The sequence below is a fragment of the Gopherus evgoodei genome, chromosome 1, assembly GCF_007399415.2.
Source record: "Gopherus evgoodei ecotype Sinaloan lineage chromosome 1, rGopEvg1_v1.p, whole genome shotgun sequence".
Lineage (NCBI taxonomy): Eukaryota > Metazoa > Chordata > Testudines > Testudinidae > Gopherus > Gopherus evgoodei.
Genome location: NC_044322.1, coordinates 166,928,895 through 166,950,917, shown reverse-complemented (window position 1 = coordinate 166,950,917; position 22,023 = coordinate 166,928,895). Strand labels below are relative to the sequence as shown.

General features: G+C 46.8%; 1 protein-coding gene and 1 long non-coding RNA gene across 6 annotated transcripts in view; one reads left to right on the top strand and one right to left on the bottom strand.

Annotated features, from left to right (window-relative positions):
- Nucleotides 1-1,847: 1,847 nt before the first annotated feature.
- Nucleotides 1,848-6,328, top strand: LOC115659073. Of its 2 annotated transcripts, XR_004002443.1 has the most exons (3): nucleotides 1,848-2,028; nucleotides 2,576-2,890; nucleotides 4,340-6,328. It is a non-coding gene; the product is annotated as an uncharacterized LOC115659073 (long non-coding RNA). The 2 variants fall into 2 exon arrangements; XR_004002441.1 differs by having other exon boundaries at nucleotides 1,848-2,890.
- Nucleotides 5,967-22,023, bottom strand: part of GART (phosphoribosylglycinamide formyltransferase, phosphoribosylglycinamide synthetase, phosphoribosylaminoimidazole synthetase) — a 56,340-nt gene continuing 40,283 nt past the window's right edge. For all 4 annotated transcript variants that reach the window (XM_030578727.1, XM_030578743.1, XM_030578718.1 and 1 more), the window contains 3 exons: nucleotides 12,882-13,023; nucleotides 8,925-9,040; nucleotides 5,967-7,222 (listed from right to left, as the gene is read on the bottom strand). In XM_030578727.1, coding sequence (XP_030434587.1) covers nucleotides 7,025-7,222; nucleotides 8,925-9,040; nucleotides 12,882-13,023 — 456 coding nt within the window. In that variant the 3' untranslated portion in view covers nucleotides 5,967-7,024. The remainder of the gene's footprint in view (nucleotides 7,223-8,924; nucleotides 9,041-12,881; nucleotides 13,024-22,023) is intronic.

Genomic DNA, 22,023 nt, shown 5'->3' with positions numbered 1-22,023 from the left:
CTGGCCTCAAGTGACTTGCCCAAGATCAAAAAGGACTAGGGTGACCCGATAGCAAGTGTGAAAAATCAGGACAGCAGGTAGGGGGTAATAGGTGCCTATATAAGAAAAAGCCCCCAAAATCGGGACTGTCCCTGTAAAATCAGGATATCTGCTCACCCTAAAAAGGACTCTGTGGCAGAACAAGGAACTGAATCCTGGACCCTCTGATGCCTATAGATTGTATGTGTAGCATGGGTGAATTTCACCTATTATTTTCTGCTAATATGTTAGAATAGTCTTAGGATCCACTGTCAAAGTGTCTGTGCACTCTTACAGAATGAGAGCTGCAGGTGAGTCTTCGAGTGGCAACTCCTCCTCTCTCCTTGACTGATCAGTAGTGAGATGGAGCTGGAAACCCTACTCTGCATGTCTCCTGATTCCAGCCCCGTGGGCAGGCACCAAGGTGTTTTGTTTTTACTTCCTGGGTTAAGCCAGACTCTTTGCGGCCTGTCCATGTGCCTCTCCACCAATTGGTCCTGTAGGCCCTCTGGTGTGAGTGTCAATTGGGGATTGTAGGAGGTGCGACCTCTAAGCCCCGACCAACTATAGAGTGTAACGAGGCTGGAAATTTGTCCTCTACTGCTTAACTATTGGCTAGTTGGTAGCAGTACCCTAGAAGCCCTTGACATGTGAAGGAGGCCATCTTGTTTAAAGAGCTCAGTTCCACTCCCACAAGACCTATTTACTTTAGCTCCAGTGGTACTTGAGGAGGAGGGGGAAGTCAAGGGGAGCCCTCTGGCCCAGCTGCCACTGGAGATTCCAGAATGCAACCTGAAGACCTAACAGGCAGCCTCACGCTATATATGCTGGAACTAGGGGTGCTGCAGCACCTTCTGACTTGAAGTGGTTTCTATCATATACAGGGTTTACACTTTGGTTCAATGGCTCTCAACACCCCCTCTATGCAGATTGTTCCAGCACCTCTGCCTTATGCTCGAGTTAGAGCCTGTGAACCCAGAGCAGGCCCAGAAATGTTGGGGGGGTGGGCTGCTGTTTTAACCATTGGAAGGGGGCAGGACATGTCATACAAGGCTGAGGCATCTCTGCCAAACAATTTGAGTTACGGAGCCAAGTTGCAGATAACTAGAATAGAAAATGTTGAAAGGGCTGAGGAGGGTAATGTGGATAGGAACTGATTGCACCTATGTAAATCTAAAATAGGGCCTTACCTGGGTAGGTTCTCTCAACAGCTGAGCAGTGACTTTGTAGAGAGCCCCAGAACCTGGACAGCATAGATCTGTGGATATGGAAGAATTAGGTCAAAATTGTTTTTGCCCGGCCCTGAAACAGGGTGTTTGTGAGTGAAGCTGAAATGGGGCATATGGCTCCAGTGATAGTGCTAATTGAGCCTGTGTGACATCATGAGCATGTAAGATGTGTGTGTGCTAGTGTGTGTTTCTGATTTGTTTTCTCTAAAAACAAAAAGTTTACTCAGCAAAAAACAAAACAAAAAACAACCCACACCTAAAAAACGTCCTAAGACACATTTTGTCAGCTTCAAAGTCAGTAGGAAGGGGGATAACAGTAATAGTCAAAGTTGCAGGGGATGACAGTTTACTGTTTAATAATGTAAGAAGGTCCTGTAATGCTCTATTTCAATTAGAAACAGGAAACTAAAGCCCCAAAGCAGCCCTGTTGAGTAGACAGTTTTTCACTCACAGCTGTAGGAATGCACAAATTCATCATGTACCCTAATCAAGTATCTATTAAGAACTGAAGTATCAAAACAACATGCTAAGTACAGATGTTAAAGTTAGATTGAAACAAACAGGTGCCTGGGGGTAAGTCTTATTTACTGGACACCGTCTCCTTACAACAGAAAGCATCTTGGTTGGAATGGCTGCTGGACTGTGAGGTATATTGTATAATTCTGAATGTACCTGATCTCTAGCAGTGTGTGTATACATAAAACACACACACACACTTTATTGTGGTGTGATCCGTTTAGTGGGGAAACAGCAACTTCAAGCTGTAATTCACCAGGGCAAGGTAAAATTCCATTTTAACTGTGCATATGTTTTACATTGTTTGTTTTTAAACAGTCTGTAGGTGTGTGTGGCAGGGCAGAGGGATAAACCCCTTGGATGCCCTACTAAAGAGGTGGCTCCCCTCTGCCTGCGGGGCCAGACACTCAGCAAGGAGCTCAGCTGCAGGCCCTAACGAGTGCAGGCTCAGGGGAACCAGCTGGGCTGGTGCCTGGGAGGAGATATAAGCCCAGGGAAAAGCTCAGTGGGAGACTAGCCAGGGGGACTGCAGCTCTGTCTCTACTGGCTGCAGGAGGCCTCAAGGGTTAGAGACCCAGGGAAGAGTCAATGGGGGGGATCGGTGTCGGGTGAATTGGGATTGCACTAAGCACTGTAAATAAAAAGAGGGGTGAAATACGTGAGAGAGGCATCGGGACCCTTTTCTTTGGCCAGCCTAAGCATGGAGCACAGGAGGGAGGGAACCTGTGCAGACCCTGTGACAGTGTGTTTCTGTAAACATGCAGTTTAAACAGTTAAGGAATATTATTAACTTAAATGTTGTTGATCATTAGGCTGAAGACATAAATACATGTGTGTAGGGAGGCAGGGGGAGAAACAGAAGAAACAGATACCACCGTGCCTTTAGTCTCTGGTGTGCAAAGGACATGCAAGCTCTTTTTAAAAAATGGATGAACACCATCTGCCATTGAGGGAGCAACCAGCAAGTCTAGACAAAGTAAGATGTGCTGCGATAGTCACAGTGAATTGCAGGATCCTACAAACCTAAATCTCCGGCCTTGAGAGAGAGGATCCCTGCCCCCAGAGAGGTGATGGCTGGAGGCCTGAGACCAACAGAGGAGTCCTTGAGGAGACCACAGGAGGCAGAGGTGTAGTTAATCCCAGCACTGACACACAGCGGCAGTGTGTGCAATTTGTGACTGGGGAATTGCCAGTAAGTGCCAAGAGCAGCAAAAGCAAGTATGGTAGAAAGAAAAGTGGTTTGTAGCCTTTTCAGGAAAAGGCTAGTGAAAAGACACAGCAAAGTGAGTTCTGAACAGCTGAAGGAAAAAAAGTTAGCAGAGGGAGATGGAGCTCTTGGAAGCTGACAAAGGCAGTTTAATGACCTGTGTATATTTTGAGAACCAGAAAAGCAACGATGGCCCAGAACTGCAGGGACACACGGATCACTGTTTCTGAACTCTATATGGGGGAAGTTTTGACAGAGCTTGAACCTGTCTAATAGGAGACCCTTGTGAACTATGAGTACGCACATTTAAGCAGAAGGTTTCTTTGCCGTGTGTCAGTTTAATTTTCAGATCCATGCCATTCTACAAGTTTATCTTGAAAAGAGAGGTAACTGTGTAAAGTTGCTGGGGCAGCTATCTTCCTGCTCTGAGCTGACCAGTTCATCCGCCTCCTAAAACCCTTCATTCATGACCGTCAGCTCTGTTTTGTATTCTCCAGATGTCTTTGTAAAACAGGCTCATGGAAAATTGTGTGGCAAGGGTGTTGTCACTGTAACTGAGCATTGATGCGGTAAGGCTACCTCCCACAGTGACATCCAGCTGGTAGAAAATGGACGCCTTGAGGTAATTCACTAGTCCCACCTGGGGCTCCTCATTGGGTTTGTAAAAGATGGAATCATCTTGCAACAGAAAGATACAGTAATATATTCAAAGCCATGTAACCTATTCCCATTCCTGCCCAAAAGTCAACCAGGAAGCTTCTGCAATGGCTGATATATATAGTTAGGCACCATCTCTATTTTTTTCCTATGCTGGTCTGCTGCGGGACTATTTAGAATGACTCGTTTGAATTTGCTGCATTCTTCAGCCCCACAGGGAACAGAAGTCATGGTGATTTAAATCTTTTACCTGGTGAACAGTGCCTCCTCTTCGCCCCAGCTTCCTCCTGGCCTTTCAATTCTGGCTAAACCAGCATTTGAGGGCTTTTTTTTTTTTTTTTTTTTTTAAAGACTTTGGGAGCCCTGTGTATTACACCTTCCATTTTCTTTTAAGCCGGCTCTTGTAAAGTTGTATCAGCCCAATCCCATTTGCATGGCTGGAATGCTCACTTTATCCAGAACAGCTCAGGAGATGCGACTTTACCCACATCTCTGGCTGTTTCTGAGCAGCTGTTTTTACAAAGGGGTTAATAATCTCTAGCCCCCTTCTCAAAAGAGGCTATGGAATACTGCCCCCATGCTGGCTCTGTACATCACAGGTGCCCCATGATATCCAGGAAGGGAATATTCAGCCTGGCCTTTAAGTTTTGGTTTATGGTGGTGGGGGTGTTCCCTATAAATTCTTAGGGTTACTACTCTGTTTTTACTTCAGGGGGACAGGTGCAGCTTGATGATCACCTTGCCAAAGTGAAAGGAGATGTCCTGCTCTGTCTATGACATCACCACTCCAGAAAATGTGATGGTTGCTCACAGGGATACAATGTGGTTTGTCATATGCAATGATAAACAGTGTCCTCATCAGTGGAAGTAACCGGTACAGAGAATTTCTGCACAAACTGGTGTTCTGCAATGTCCATGTATCAATAAAAAGTTCTAACCTCCTCTAATGTTGGAGAAAAATGGGATTTATTTATTTTTAACATTAGGACCAGGGAATAACTCCTCCAAACTCTAGGCTAGTTCCACAATGCTAGAAAATGCATAAGCCCCACCAGGAGATTTAAGTCTAACTTTTCTACCCCTATGATCGTAGCTTGTGAGCCCCTCTGGCTGTTCAGCTTGGCTCGCCCTAGCTTTGTTCATATAATCCACCAATTCAGGTATGGATGATTAATAGCCTCATTGTAGGAAGAAATGCCCATTCTTAGCCCCCCAAAGGTGATTTCAAAAGGCTTGTTTGGTGATGCTGTTTCAGATTGTATTTGCACTAACCCCAACTCCCAGGCCCCTGGGAGATAGTTAAAACTGTATAAATTCAAAGTAGGGTTTTGTGGAAAATCCTGAAACTGGCATCACTGGGTTGATGTAAAAATCACCACAGCTCTTTTCTTTTCTCCTTGTACATCTAGAAGGTTGGAGAGGTGAGATGAGGTTTCCACTCACCTCTTAAATTTAGTGGGCTGACCCAACTATTTCATCAGAAACCCATTTCTCTTCCACTTCCCTTTCCCAGCTAGAACTTTTTTCAACCCTGTAAACTCTGTCTTGTTCAGGTTTAACTTTTTTTTGGTAATTCTTGAGACCGAAAAGAATTGGTCCTGTCCTTGTAATCTTAAACCCCTATACAGGCCTCGGTCCCTTGATTAAGGCTTCATCCTCTACGAATATTTCATCAGTAAACATCTGTTGATAACCTTTTTCAATCCTTCTGGCTTTATATAGCCTCATATGGCCTGTTTCTGAAAGGGGACCCAGACTTCTTTATTTTAAAAACTGTCTCCACCATGCCTGCATCTGCATGATTAACCTCCCCAGGTCTGGTACTGATAATTCTGTGAATGTTTTGGCTGTACTGCTTTATAAACTCCAGTAACATCACTATATAGAGAGCTGATGTGGGCTGTAAATATCCTCTCTCTTCAAGTTCTGTTAAATCATTCTGCCACCTGCATTTTTGTATCATGATTACTAACCAAAGGGTCAGTTGTATGCTGCTTTCACAGATTGTTTTAAGTTCTTTCCCTGGCTCAGGCTGTAGTTTTAGGAGAATGTGCCCATCATCAACTATAGTTTGAAAGATCTTAAATTTTAGCACCTGTCTTGCTTTTTAAGCCTAAGGCCTAGGCATATTTAGGCAGAATGTCCATCACCTTTAAGATGGACCTAAAACCATTGTCATTTGGAGACTTGCAGCATATCTGCCTACTCTGCCTACCATTTTGTATCCACATCTGAAACAATAGTGTTCCCTTCTAAACACAGAATTTTTAAAAATCATTTCTGCCCTTAATGAAAGCAAAAGAATTTAAGGAAAATATTTAAATGAAGTCCCTTTAACGTTGCTTTTTCTCAACTTTATTAGAATTGGATTTGAAATAACTGAGCAGTTGAAATTGTTCTAACGCAGAAAGAATGTTAGTACAAAGGCTGGCAACCAACATTTAGTGTCACTTAGTGCATCAGTGACAGGAGGTTTCTGGTTTTTGTTTTGTTTTAAAACTATGTAGGAGCAACTGAAGGAAGGTGCCTCTAGCTTGTGGGGGGAAAACACATTTGAGTAAACTGTATAGTGACTGATGTTTGCAGCTGCTAAAAACATTAAAAGAAAATGAGGGGCTTGTACAGAGATAAGAGTTCAGCCATAATAAAAACACTCAAATATGTTTCTGAGAATGACAAATGATTTTGGAGGGGAAGAGGGGTAGGTTGAGAGAATTTAAAAAAAAAAAAGTTATTCTAGCTTAAACAGATGCTTCCAGAATTCCTGAATCTAGCTATGACAGCATTGGTAAAGAATTTCACACAGGATTATGAGCATTGGAAAGCATCTCATTCACAATTCTACACTGGGGGGGGAAAGAAATCCTCTAACTCTAAACCTGCTTAACCTCTAGTGGACTACAGGTATGAAATGAGGTCCCTAAAGCGAGACCCACTTATCCACAGTTAAGTATTCACCAGGAGTTTTATTCTGTACAGCATCTGCTGGATCACAGGTTCCACCTCTGGAGTTACTTGATACTGTGAGTCCAGACGAGGTATGATACTGCATGAAAAACACAATTTGCAGGGGCAAAATCCACTTCAACATTTTCTTTAAAGAAAGATTTTGTTATGAGGGCCACTTCCTTCCTTCTGGTGTGGCCAGAGCAATGTTGATCAGTTATCACCATGGTATTCTAAAACAAAATTAAAATTCCTGTCCCTTCCCGTTTTTGGCTCTCTCTGCCTTTACTTTGGAGCAATAGCACTAGAGGGAATTTAGAGATCCTGCTGGAATGCCATGGGAAATGTTACACTAAAACACACTATGAACAGAATAAAAGTAGCTGTGTGATTGCTAAGTTCTGCCCTCTGGATTATTATTGTTGTTCCATCACTGCAGCGAAGAGTTTTCTCAATTCCGCTGTGCTAAATTCCACAAGATCTTGCCATTTTCTCCAAGGCACGCTGCCTTACTGGCCACCAGTTCCAAGGCAGCAGGGAAGGCTCTGTGCTCCGCTTCTTTTACTCTTTCTGACAAGGTCTCCTCCGTGTCTCCAATCTTCACAGGAACTGCCTCTTGAAAAATTATAGCTCCAGCATCAACTTCCTCCTGAAAAAAGAAAATCCAAAATATTGTAAACTGAAAGAGGGGGGTGAGAAGACGCACAACAGTAGGACAGTTATTTGCTCTGGTTACCTTAGTACCACTTATACATCTTTCCTGTGATATGTGAGGAGTGCAGAAAATACAGTTGGGTCACCTTGGTCTGCAGGAAATTGATGGGACTCTGTTTCCAAGAATGGGAGCACGTAGGCCAGGGTGAATGCCATGAAAATACTTGTGATATTTCTGTGAGGTTGAGGAATAGCGTCCCACAAAGCAGTGAAAGCCATGGCACTTAAGCCATATAAAACTGGACTAGACAAAATGCAGATATATTTACAACAGAGAATTATCTTGCATTGACAAGGAGATGGATTAAGTGAGCCAAAAGGTCTTTTCACCTCTAAATTATTTATTTCCCACATGCTCAGTATGTTCCCTGTTGTCTATAAATTCTCTTCACTTGTGGAAATGCCATAATGACATACTATGGAGGGATAGAACCACATCTGTGTCTGGAAGAACCGAACTCCTTGCCTCCTCACATGCCACAGTGCTGACAAGAGTAAGAAAATGGATTTCTTAAGCAGCTATAGGAGTGGGAGGATGATTTCAAGCATTTAACGAGGGAGGTGCGTCCTGCTACTTTCAATACTGATAAGTAAATGAGAGGGAAAAAAAAAAATCTTACTTCTAAACTAATTTAATTGTATACATGCGTTTTCCACAAATGGTGAGAAGTCAAGGCTCATCAGCCCTATGGAGTTCATAACACATGTCTAAAATACCAGGGAGGGAGAGATTAACTTTGTAAATAAATCTTTCAGTTTATCGTCAAGAGAGAACTGAGTCATTTTAACCAGGGTCCAGCTGAGCAATGTTTTCTGTGGAAGCCAACTCCTCCAAAAGCCATAGACTCTCCTAATATCATGCAGGCCTACCACTGCTAGTTGAATGATTCAAAATTTTTGACAAAAGTGGTGTCAAAACAGAAATATCAGCACCAGGAAATTAGGTGTCCAGGTCTTCTGAATTTCTTATGAGAGGTCAAGAGCTGGGCCTAAGACTATTGCTAATCCTGCTCAAAGCAAGTCTTGACAACATGGTGGCAATATTGCCAACTCCAAGTGTTAAAAGAAAAAAAAAAAAACTTTTGCAAAATGAATACAGTTAGGGTTCTTTCCTTTGCCTGGTGGGGTGTGAGCCTTTAGGTTACAGTCACTCCATAGTTTCAAGCTTTTCTCTGCAAGCATGAGAGCTGGAACAATTTTTTGTTTTTAACAAAAGCTGAGATTCTCAGGCCTTCCTTGATTCCAGCAACTGGACTCTAAGAACACTAAACAGAGTGAGGCTCATGATTAAAAACACAGGACTTGGAAACATGATAGTGGATAAAGATGCTGCTCATCACCAAGGCCTTGCTTGTGCTAGCGCTCCCATTGATATGACAACTGGTGGAGCAGCACTACTGTTACCAATGGTAGGAAGCGGCACGGAAAAAAAGCAAGTGTAGATAAAGCCTGAATTCTAGTATAGTATTTATTTCCAATTCCCGTACTGCACAACATTCTAAAGAATTCATCTCACTGTACATTTCTACAAATGAAGAGGAAGAGACAGATCATTTTGACACAGGTATTATTCCAACCATGATATTCACTGCACGTTTTTCAAAGCTGCTCATTTCTGTTAGAAATGGGGTACTTACAGCTACAAAGTGCACAGTACAGCCACTGATTCGGACTCCAGCTTGTAATACCAATTTATGGGCATTTGCTCCTTTAAAAGATGGTAGTAAAGATGGATGAACATTCAGTATTTTTCCTAGAAAAGAATAAATGAAATCATCATCTCCTCTTAGCTCTCAGCCCTCGTTTCACAAGTTTAAACATCAAGTAAATGCCTCATCGTTAACCAGAATGCAAAATGCTCATAATGCCATGACAAAGCAGCCCAAAATCATCAGGAATCTACGTTCTACGCCATCTATTTTCAGCTGATCAGGGTTGGGAACAATAAAACATTTGCACATATGTGGTACACTTCTCCCAAGAAGCTCTGCCATGACTATCGTTTGTTTATAGCTCCTTGTTCTTTGTGGTGGTGGTGGTGGTCTCTTCCCCAGTGTCATGGCTTGCTCTTCATCTGACTAGACACACTCCTATTGCTCATAGTGCTTAATATCCACTCAAGTTAGTGACTTAGAATATTGGCCCATGGTGGCAGGGAGTGTCACACAAGCTTCCATGGAAGTGGTGAGATTTCTTCCTAGGTTAGTTTCCTAACCACTAAGGACTGTTCAGTCTTAACAGAAGAGAACTGCTGCCTACACAGGAGTATCCCCCTGCCCTTCCAAGAAGCAGAAACACACCACAGCTTTCCCCTTCTATTGAAAAAAGTCAGTATAATGCTCTTTTCCTGAGGGGTTTCTCCTAATGAACAGTCAGCAGGGTCCCCATTATAGTACTGAGCAGCACTAGGCCTCTCTCCTAGAGGTGACTGCCTATGCTCTGTGAGCATTCTAGTCACTAGCTAGCCTCAGAATAGGGCTGAACGCTAATCACAGACATACTATTCCTATAGCTAAGCCATCAGGCCATCTCCACTCCTCAAAAAGGTCTTTCCTCCTCCTCTAAGTTATTATTTTGTCTGACAAACTGCACTGGAAATCCTGGGCCAGAATGAAGTCTATGGTGTGATGTCATTTCACAGCAGCTGAGGATCTGACGCTCAGTTCAGAACAAACAAAAAATTCCTTTTCAGGTAACAGGAAGACAAGAACATGTGCCTCACATTAGGGTAACTTGTACACAAATGTCACTCCATGCCTCATGTGTGAGTTGCATGCCGCCAGTATTCACCAACAGCTTAATTGCACTGCGGTGAGACACTTGGCTGACTAATGTTAGGGGCAGCAGGGTCCAATTCCGGGGAGGGGGAAATGTACTGCAATGGGAAAAGTGGCCCAAGTGAAGACAGACAGTGCAAGATGAGGGCCATGTCCTATGGAGTCCAGTGCACAATTTGGACGTACACAATTTGCTCCAGACAATGACATTGGTAGCATTCTAGGGATAAGTATAGCATAAATCCCAACAGGTCTTCAACACTATCTCCAGCCTATTTTGTTCAAATAAGGCTTTTCTTCGGCTTCAATATGCCAGGTCTTCTTCCAGTGATTGTTTCGTCCTTGGGCAAAAATGTACTGGGGACAATACTGTGACAGTGACACTTCAGCTGAGTTTGAGTTCCTTGTTGCAGTATCCCCAGGAGCTGCAGTATAGGAGGCTGTTCTTCATGCATCCTTTCTGCTAAGATTCACCTTCAACATTGCAGGACCAGAGAGGAACCATGTCATGACCAGGATGTGGGGAATCTGACCTACTGGTCAGAGCAGGAGTTGGACCAGTTCAGATACCAGGAGGTCAGAGTCTGAGACAGGCCAGAGGGTAAACTGGGTGACAGGGGAAAGGCAGGGGCAGGTTACCAGGAGATAACTGATAAAAGTCCTGAAAGCTTTTGCCTCTCTGTCCTGTTACTGCTACTTAATCACAAAAACATTCATGGGAAGGGAAGAATTGAAAATACTTGTGCAAAAGGTTGTGAAGCTCTCTGGTTTTGTCAGGGACTTCAGGTCTTGAACCTTGTTCCACAGGGTTTTTAAGATCTAGGCAGGCCAGACCTGCCACCCAGTGACCTGCTAACAGCTGCTAGTACAGAAGTAAAACTGTAACAGAACTGCTTGGGCCCCAGTCTCTAACCCAAGCACAGGAATGGGAAGTTGTCCATGCAACTGAGTTTTCCCTGTTCCAAACTGTTTCCCCTGCAATACCTGCTCCTATTGCCTGCTTCCTGAATCAGTGGAAACTGAGTGCACCATTTACTTGTGTAAGAATTTCAATACCAGATTTCTCTTATCCTCTCCTTTATAGAAGCAGGTTACACACAATGCCTCCATCAGAAGGAAGTAGAAAGAAGTTCCAATGCAAATGATAAAGAGAAGGGAAAGATACTGGCTCCCTTCACCCTTCTCGTTTATTTCTCTACAGGAGGAAAGTAATCTGGCCTCCTTGCAATTTGGGATTAAGGTGGCCCCCTCCTCCATAATAGCAGGATTTAAAAGGGTCTGGCAGGGGGATTAGGAACCAATTTTGCTTTCTCACAGCAAGTTGAAGAGCTCCCTACTCACCAGCCCCTAAGACTGACACAAGGGGTGACCTTTCATCATATTAACAAGGTTCTATGTTTGGTGCGATGGCTCGTTTCTGGATGCCCTAAAAGGTCCCTTGAATTGATTCCTGTTCATATGCTCTGGGTCACTCCAATTGCTCTGTTTGGGGTTAGGAAGGAATTTCCCTCCCTGGCCCCACAAAGCCATTAGCTGAGGTGGTGGAGGGTTTTTTAAATTTTGTCTTCTCTCCCCTTTTTCTGTAGCAACTAAAGCTAAAAGGTAAAAGCTATGCACACACCTGAGAGTGGTGGGAACATGTAGGATAAAGACAGCCTGATGGGAATTTCAGCTTAAGAGCAGTAGCTGAGTAGGTGACCTAACACAAAAAGGCGACATATAACCCATCATAGTATAGATCACTTGTAATGGCCTCCTATCCTGAAACTTGGGCACGGGTTTGGGAACAGGGAAGGCTAAGGAAAGGGATCTATAGCACAGAGCCGGGGAAGACATTACTACCGTGTGCAGATATTGTATAAGGCATCCCATGAATAAGCATGTTTCCCCCCACTATTGGCTTGGCTGGGGATTTCCAACCATATCGTGTTAAAATCCTAGGTACGTGAAGTGTACTCTCAGGCCTTACACTTATTTAGGACCAGAGGGAGTACTAAATGACATTGCAGCTTGAACTATTTCTATAAATGCTACAGCCTCAGCCTTTGAACAAACTATCAGCATGTCATGGCTTATTCCTGCATCATCCCAATCGTCATCACCAACGATGGGATCAGCAACTGGTTGGTTGGCTGGCTGGCTAATGATATGCAACTGGTGTGTCACTCAATTGCTTTAAGTTTGTAACTCCCCGTGCAACCAAAGCAGGTGCTTTAGCTGCAGTTTTGGGGAGAGGGAAGGTTTCTGTTCCAACCACAGGCGACAGGTATCGTAGGCTGGGGGAAGCTGTGCCTCCCCAAACTGCCTGGTGTGGCCCTGGCCATTCTCTGCCCCCAGACTCCCTCCTGCAGTTCCCGGCGCTCTGCCCTGGCCCAGGTTAACTGGGGCTGGCTGGCCTGCCTCCCGCAGGGACTCAGGGTGGCTGGTGCTCGGCCTACGCTGCCTACCCAGTGCTCAGACCGCGCTACCCAGCGCACTAGTGCTGGGGGCGCTGCGGCTGTGCCACCCAGTCGCCCAGTGCAGGGGAGGGAAGAGGGAGGGACAGGGCATCTGGCACAATGGGTGGAGCCAGGGGCTATCCTCCTCCCCCAATGGCTGGGTCACTGGCCGCCCATAGTTCCAACCTTCAGCAGTCATGTACCTTCTTAAAAATCCAGAGTATAGTTGATAAAAAGGCATTCCAATTTAAGTGGTCAATCATCTATGTACACTTGCCTTGTTTTCTTTACATGTTTGCCATACTAAATACAGTGCTTAATTGCAACTGCAAATGTCTTTTGTCTTGTTTAGAAGTATATATTAAAATAGCATATTTACCATCCCACTTTTTGACAAAGGGACCAGACAAAATCCGCATAAATCCTGCGAGACAGATCAGTTCAACTGAGAATTCTTCAAGGACTTTATCAACCGCATTATCAAATTCTGTGCGACTTCCATACAATTTATGGTCAATTACCTACAATATCCAAAACAGGGAGAAACAGACACGAATGTGGATTAATTGACTCTTTCATATAACAAGAACATGCTGAAATACTGTGTTATAATCAAACAAAAATCTAAAATTCTAGATATGACCAAAGAAGGGTGTCCAGCTATTACAAGGATGAGCACTTCAGAAATGCACGTAAGTAATAGTAGATCAAATCCTGTAGTTTTCAACTCAGACTATATTCAGCCAAACTCATGTTGAAAGCAGTGGGAGCTTTGCCTGCTTAAACTCAGTTTAAGACTATAGGATTTGGACCATTAACAATTAATTATTATTAATAACCTGAAAAATATAACAAGCACCCTAACTCTTAGACTGGCTTAACCAGCTTCAGTTCATATGAAGCCTTAAAACAATCTACAGGGTTTAAACCCAGCCAAACCTTAGATCAGTTTAAATTGCAAACAAGATTCTCCCCTCCCCCCACCCATTAAAAAAATGTAACATAGGGCCCCACAAAAGGCCAGAGGGCTAATTATAGGCATGTTAAGAAGGAACAGCTAGGTAAGGCTGAGGATTGCTCCAGTTCAAGTTTTCTCTGCTAAGGACACGCATGTCATATTTAAATGTGAATAATTTTAAAATTAAAACTACTAAACTATTTTCTTAAAATATCCATAGCTTTAAAATAATGAGGCCTGTTAAATGCCAATGAAATTTACAAAAAACAATAGGGTTTAAAGTCAGCATGTTAGATTTGAAAAGTTTATGCTAAATTGGCTGTGCAGCTGTTCAACGCATTGGCAGTGTGGATAGGGCTGGAATTGCTTCTATTACTGGCTTTGCTACTGACCTATTGTGTAACCCTTGGCAAGTCACTTCACCTCTGTGTGGCTCTGATTCCCTTCCCATTCTGTCTTGTTCATTTAGATTGTGAATTCTTCAGGACAGACACTGTCTCTTAGGGTGAGATCCACAAAACACCCGCTAATCCCTGTAGGCCTCTAAACTCACTCAGCACTTATGGGTGTCATGTTCTGGGCAAGCGCACTACTGCCTCCCTCTAGGCATCCGGACACCTATCTCCTGCTCAAGTCCCAGAGTGATTCACGAACCAGAAGAAGATAAGTGACTGAACGCCTAAGTCACAAGCAGGGTCCAATGCTGTAGGCAACCTCTGAGCATGCCTACTAGACCAAGTGTGGTTCAAAATCTGGCATGAGGAGGAAGCAGTGGTGGTGCCATGCACCTGATAACTTTTAGTTCAGTAGTTAGAGCACTTGCCCAGGATGTGGGAAGCCCAGGTTCAATTCCCCCCGAGAGAAAGGATTAGAACAGGGGACTCCCACTTCTCAAGAAAGTGCTATAACCCCTGAGCTACAGGATGTTCTGTTGTGAGGCTCTCTCCACCTCTTCTGGTGAAGCTGTTCCACTGTAGATAAATAATTTAAGTGATTGGAACACAAGGACTGGACCCCAGATCTCCTCCCTCCCTCCCCGCTGAATGTCCTAGTCCCTGGACTCCAGAATCATTCCCACTCTCAATCTGGCCCCAGGACTGTTCTACTATAGATAAATAGTCACTGGGCCAGAGAATGAGAGCACACGAAAATGATACGGCAAGTCCAGTGGTTAGGGCACCCATCAGGGAAGTGGGAGACTCATTCAGGGCCCAGCACCCCTGCTCCAATCACTCTTGCATTGTTTATCCAATGGGGAACACCTTCCGCTGGAAAGGTAGAGAGCCCTGCACCTGAAGATCCCATAGCTCAGTGGTTAGAACGCTCTTCTCAGAGGTGGAAGTCCTCCCTTCAAATCCTCGCTCCCCCTTTGCCAGAGAGGTGGGGATTGAACATAGGGTTCCCACATCCCAGGTAGAGTGTTCTAACGACTAGGCTAAAAGCTATAAGGTGGGCACTGCGACTTCCTTCCCCTCCCCCCATTTCACAGGGACTGAGTCAAGTGCCTAAGTCATTCCTGCAAAAAATCCCATAGGCGCCTAAGGTACCTGCCTCTACATGGCTGGTTCTCATTTGTGGATCTCTAAGCAGACCTTGATGCCTCCCTGCAGCCTGGACTTAGGTGCCTATCTCCAAAAGAGGGGAGGGGTTTAGCTTGTCAGCATCTCCCACTGGCTAGCTTAGGCAGCTCCCCACTTAATGTGCTGGCTTTTGCAGATTGTGTTCTGAGGTGCCTCTCTCTCCCCATGCATTGGATAGGGAGCCTCGATGCCTAAAAAACAGTTACCTTTTCTGTAACCCGTGTTCTTCGAGATGTGTTGCTCATGTCCATTCCATATTAGGAATGTGTGCTCGCCACGTGCACCGGTGCTGGAAGTTTTTCCCTCAGCAGTATCCATAAGGGACCAGCTCTGGCGCCCTCTGGAGTGGTGCCCGCTTGGCGTGGTGTAAGAGGCACCGCCAGCTCTCCCCACTCTCAGTTCCTTCTTGCTGGAAACTCCGACAGTGGGGAAGGAGGGCAGGTCATGGCATGAACATGAGCAACACATCTCGAAGAACATCAGTTATGAAAAAGTTAACTCTCTTTTCTTCAAGTGCTTGCTCATGTCCATTCCATATTAGATGACTCCCAAGCAGTACCCCTGGAGGTGGGTAGAAGTTCATGGACGTGACGATTGCAACACAATTTTGCCAAACCCAGCGTCGTCCCTGGCCTGCTAAGTGATGGCATAATGAGCAGTAAACTTGTGAACAGAGGACCATGTTGCGGCTCTACAGATGTCCTGGATAGGGATGTGCGCCAGGAAGGCCACTGAAAACACCTATACTCTCATCAAGTGGGCTCTGACAATTTGCAGCGGTGGAACCCCCGCCAGATCATAAGTTCTTATGCACAAGGTAATTCAATTGGAAATCCTCTGTGAAGACACCAGGTGACCCTTCCTCCTATCCACTGTAGCGATGAAGAGTTGAGTCGATTTATGGAAAGGCTTGGTATGTTCTAAGTAGAAAGCCACGGCCCTCTGGACGTCCAGGGTAAGAAGATGCCTCTCTTCACTGGCCTTGTGTAGTATGGGACAGAACACCGGGAGGAAGATATCCTGGTTCATATGGAAGGTGGAGACCACCTTTGGCAGGAAGGCCAGGTGGGGCCGCAACTGAACCGTATCTTTGTAGAAGATTGTGTATGGAGGTTCTGAGGTCAAGTCTTTAATTTCAGACACCCGTCTTGCCAACATCTCCGCCACTAGGAATGCGACCTTCCACGACAGGTGGGAAAGGAAGCAGAAACCCAGTGGCTCAAAGAGCAGGCTGGTGAGCCTAGAGAGCACCAAGTTAAGATCCCACTGCGGAACAGGGGCCCGTACCTGCGGGAAGGGTGTCTCAGGCCGCCTCAGGAATTTGACCATGATGTCTTGGGAAAACACCATCTGTCCTTGGATCGGTGGGTGAAAAGCAGAGATTGCCGTGAGATGCACTCTAATGGAAGAACGTGCCAGGCTCTGGTTCCTCAAATGAAGCGGGTAGTCCAGGATGTATGGAGGACTATGAGAGAAAGATGCCCTGTTTGCAGCCCAGTAGGAAAACCTAGTCCACTTAGCCAGGTAAGTCAGTCTAGTTGAGGGCTTCTCACTTCAGGAGGACCTCTTGGACTCCTTTTGAACAGGTCCGTTCCTCCGGGTTCAGCCATGCAGCATCCACGGCGAGAGGTGGAGGGACCCAAGGTGGGGGTGGAGGTGTCAACCATGGTCCTCTGACTGCAGGTCCAGTCAGTTGGGCAGGGGCCTGGGAGTGGCCGTGAACAGGCTCATGAGCATGCTGAACCAGTGCTGGCGAGGCCACATCGAGGCGATCATGATGACCTGCATCTTGTCTCTCTTGGTCTTTGCCAGGGCCCTGCTGATGAGCGGAATTGGAGGGAACATGTACATCAGGCTCCATGACCACAACAGGAGGAAGGTGTCCGAGAGGGAGCCCTTGCTCAGAGCTTGCAGAGAACAAAACTGGTGGCATTTTCTGTACTGTCTGGTAGCAGAGAGGTCCATTTGGGGAATTCACCACCTTTGGAAGATAATGTAGGCTACCTCTGGATGGAGCGACCACTAGTGGTGAGAGGAGAAGTCCCTACTGAGCTGATCTGCCAGCATGTTCCTGACGCTGGAAAGGTGACAAGCTTTCAGGGGGATTTTGTGGCTGATGCAGAAATCCCGTAGATAGAATGCCTCTTGGCAGAGAGCAGACAATCGTGTGCTCCCTTGCCTGCTGATGTAAAACATCGAGGCTGTGTTGTCCATCAGGACTCGTACCACCCTACCCGACAGATGGAGCAAGACGAATTTCCCCGCCAACCAGACTGCTCAGAGCTCTTTGATGTTTATGTGCAACTGCGCTTTGTCTGGGGACCTCACAGTGTGAGTGTGGAGGGTTGTCAAATGGAACCCCTTCCAGGACTGTCCTGTGGTCAGTCCACCATCGCAGTGAGATAAGTATTGCCTGGGGAATGGTAACATCTTCTCCAGGGGGTCTCGGGACTGGGAATATACCATCACCAGCCATTGTCGCAGGGGCCATATTTGGAGCCTGGCATGGCAGACCACATAAGTGCATGCTTCTATGTGGCCCAGAAGGTGCAGACAGACCCTGGCTGTAGTCAGAGGGAAATGGAGACTTCCATGATGAGGTCGTCAATGTGTGAAACTTTTCCAGTGGCAGCAACGCCTTGGTGCAGGTCGAGTCGAGGACTGCTCCAATGAACTCTATCCTCTGCACTGGCACTAATGTCGACATTTTGTCGTTTACCAGTAGGCCCAGAGAGCGGCACATAGCTTGAAGCACTGCGACATCCCTTTGGACCCGAGACCTGGAGCTGCCCTTAACGAGCCAGTCGTTGAGGTACGAGTTGATCTGGATACCCCAGCGCCTGACGTAAGCCGTTACCATTGACATGCACTTGATAAACACTCTCAGTGCTGTCGCCAGGCTGAACAGGAGGACCGCAAACTGGTAGTGGTGGGGCCCCACCATAAATTGGACGAAGCGTCTGTGTCCTTGAAAGATTGCTATGTGGAAGTATGCGTCCTTCAAGTCGAGGGCGGCATACCAGTCTCCCAGATCCAGGGAGGGGCTAATAGAAGCCAGAGAGGCCATGCAGAACTTTAACTCTTTTAGGTACTTGTTAAGGCCTCGCAGGTCCAGAATGGGCTGTAGACTGCCCTTGGCTATTGAGATTAAAAAGTACCAGGAACAGAACCCCTTGTTCCTGTACTCAAGAGGAACTTCTTCCACCGCACCCAGTCGTAGCAACTCCTTTACCTCCTGTGCGAGGAGATTTTCGTGAGAGGGGTTCCTGAAGAGGGACGGGGAAGACTAGTGGGAAGGTGAGGTAGAAAGGAACTGGAGCGTATAATCCTGTTCCACTGTGCTGAGGACCCATCGGTCTGAGGTTATAGCTGTCCAGGCAGGGAGGAAGAGGGAAAGGTGGTTGGAGAACATAGGGAAGGATGGATCCGGAGAATAGTCTGGTAGGTCGCCCTCAGGCACACCCTCAAAATGACCATGTGGCCCCCTGCTTATTCTGGGTCAAGCTTGACTGGGCAGAGGGTGGAGGTGGGTGGCTCAGATGGCACTTGTAGCCCTTGGCTCATTTATGGGGCTGGTCCTGCTGAGGCTGACTCCCCTGGCCCTGCGGCTGCTGCGGTTTGAACCGCTTACATGCTGTGGCTGGGAAACAGAGACTCAGGGTCTTCAGGCTGGTGTGGGAGTCCTTGAGACCATGCAATTTGCTGTCTGTTTGTCCTGCAAATTGGTCCCAGCCATCGGAGGGCATGTCCTGCATAGACTGCTGGATCTCGGTGGACAACCCAGAGAGGAGCAGGCAAGAGCTTCGCCACATGGAGATAACAGAAGCCATGGTGTGGCCAGCATCAGCAGCATCTGACACTGCCTGGAGGGCTGCCCTGGTCACAGTTGTGCCCTCATTGAGGATTGCTCGGAACTCCGTCTTAGAAGCCTCAGGGAGCAACCCTTTGAACTTGGCCATGACTTGCCACATATTGAAGTCATATTGGCCAAGGAGGACTTGGTGGTTGGCTACTCTGAGTTGAATGCTGGAAGATGAATTAAACTTTACTTCTGAAAAGATCCAGCCTCCTGGAGTCTTTATTTTCGGGGGTGGCCCCAGGTTTTCCTTGCCTCTCCTTGTTGTTAACCACCTCGATCACAAGGGAATCAGGGGTTGGGTGGGAGTATAAGTACTCATTCCCATTGGTTGGCACAAAGTACTTGCATTCAGCCCTTTTAGAGATAAGGGCCAGGGAAGAGGGGTTCTGCCACAGGGCTTTAGTGATCTTGGAAACCTCTTCATGAAGGGGTAGAGCCACCCTGGCAGGAGCCGAGGAGCAGAGGACATCAAAGAGAGAGTCCGAGGGCTCCTCCAATTCTTCTGCCTGAAGCTGAGGTTAGAATCGACCCTCTTCAAAGGTCCTGGTGAGCCTTGGCATTATCCTGAGGAACTGGATGAGGAGGCCCCGTGATACCATCACCAGACAAGGCTGAGGACGATGCTGGTGCCGTGGGAGCCTCCATGTCCATTAGTGGTCCAGCAGCTTGCTCCCCTGGCTCTTCCTGGACCTGCATCCAGACACCTGAGTCTCACGCACCGGAGGGGGACGGGATACCGAGGCCACTGGCCTCTCCGAGGCTCCCGGCACTGATCGGGCAGCATGGGAAGGCTGGGTGAACCTCTATGGGTTCCACAGATACCATGTTGCCAGCCACTGTGCTTGGGGCCATTGGACAGGTTTCGGTGCTGATAACGTAGTCGGCACCCCCGGTACTGGAGCTTGTCCCACAGTCAGGGAACCTTGCTCCAAGCTGGAGCTAGCAGTGGAGCAGTCGGTACTGGGCGACCAGGATTGGGCTGAGCAGTGGCTCTTGTCTGATTGGTTCCAGTCACTGAATCCTGAAGCTGACCTGTCTGAGCAAGACTTTCTTGGTTGGGCTCTTGGGGACTGACAGTGTTCATCGGATCTGCATCGGATACCTGCAATCCACGCCTCACGCTATTCGACTGGTACCGGGATGTCGAATGGGACTGGCAGCTACTATGGGCTAGTTGCCAGGAGAATTGTCCTGAGATGGGCAATGACAGCCCAGCGATTGGTGGTCTCTGGTGCCCAATCAGTCCTGGGCCCTTGAAGACAGTCGCAGAGTTCTTGCCGGGTGGCGCATGCCTCAGAGGGTCTGCGCCAATCTACTAGCCAAGTACACCTCGAGTCCCTCAACTGGTGCCCCTGGTGCGAGGACCAAATAGGGCTCCACTGAGCCTGCCTTTCCCATCCTGAGGTGTGGTGGCTGCGGGCTGGTGAACACTGGTGGGATGTTCTTCTTGATAGGGAATGATACTGCTGAGGTGGGGACACATGCATAGGTCCTAACATGGGTTTTACCATGGGAGCCGGTGAGGGTGGCACCAGAAGCGTCAGGATCTCGTGAGCTGCTTGAAGGGCTTCGGGCATTGACGGCACCTGAAGCTGGCTGGGGCCTGCATTGCTATCTGGAGTTGCAGACAAAGCATGGGATGGGCTGCACTGCTTGGCTTGAGCTGGGGCCCAGCTTCCCAAGGAGGATGTTGAGCTGCCCAACCCAGGTCTTGTTGCTCCCCCTGCCCTTTCCTTTCCCTTGCAGGAGGTAGGAGATCTTCCCCTTACAGTCTTTTTCAGCTTCTTGTCTGGAGCTGTGGAGGGAGACCAGTGCGGTTCGTGTACAGCGTCAGGGGAGCACTGTGCATGGAGGCCACAGTGCTCAGTACGGAGTCAGACCACTGCTCCGGTGCTGGAGTGAGTGCCGACTCCATTAGGAGTGCTCTTAGAATGGATATCGCGCTCCTTCTTCGTCCTAGATTTTAAGGACTTGCAGATATGGCATTTGTCACTTATGTGCCCTTCACCTAAGCACCTTAGGCAGCTGGTATGTGGATCACTGAGGGGCATAGGCCGTTTGCAGCAATCGCAGGGCTTAAAGCCTGGGGACTAGGGTGCGCCCCGACCCCAGCTGGGTCCCACCTGGGACTAATGAAGAGTTGGAGAACTACTACTAAGAGTAACTAAGAAAACTAGTGACTATATAAACACAACTATTTTATGGGATTTGAAAGTTCGCAAGAACAGAGAACGAAACAATGCTAGCCGAAACGGCAGATATTCCCGCACCATCACCGGCGGGCTTGTGGGCGTCACTCCGGAGGGCGCCAAAGCTGATCCCCTATGCATACTGCTGAGGGAAAAACTTCCAGCACCGGTGCATGTGGCGAGCACACACACCTAATACAGAATAGACATGAGCAAGCACTCGAAAACTCAGGGTACGTCTACACTTACTGGGGATTGACCCTGCTGTGATAGATCCACCAGGGGTGGATTTAGCGGGTCTAGTAAAGACCCATTAAATAAACCACAGATTGCTCTACCCTTGACTCCAGTACTCCACCAAAACGAGAAGCGTGAGGTAAGTTGACAGGAGAGTTTCTCCCGTCAACCCAGCATGGTGTAGACAACACAGTAAGTTGACCTAAGCTATGTCAACTCCAGCTACATTATTCACATAGCTGGAGTTGTGTAACTTAGGTGACTTAACCCCGTAGTGTAGAGCTTCCCTCAGGTTTTGGGGAGCACAGTGTTATTGCGGTGACTTTCTAGGTGCCTAAGAGTTAGGTGCTGTGACCCTGAGCTTCGCAATGCCTCACTTCCTTTGTGGATCTTACCCTTACTATATATTTGTGTGGCACTAGCACAATGGGGTCCTGATCACAGCTGTAGCCCTTACCGTGGGGGGAAGGGGAGGGAATACTATATTATCTCACCTTGTCTCTCTAACATAATACAAACAGTAATAATAATAATAATAATTAATAATTTGTTTAAGCATCAGATCCTGCTCTAGTTGAAATCAATGGCAGAACTCACATTAGGCCCAATTCTCCATTGTTTATAAATTGATAAATAATAAATATTTGCATTGTCTGAAATGTACCTATTTTCTCATCACAGCTGAACAATATGAAAGG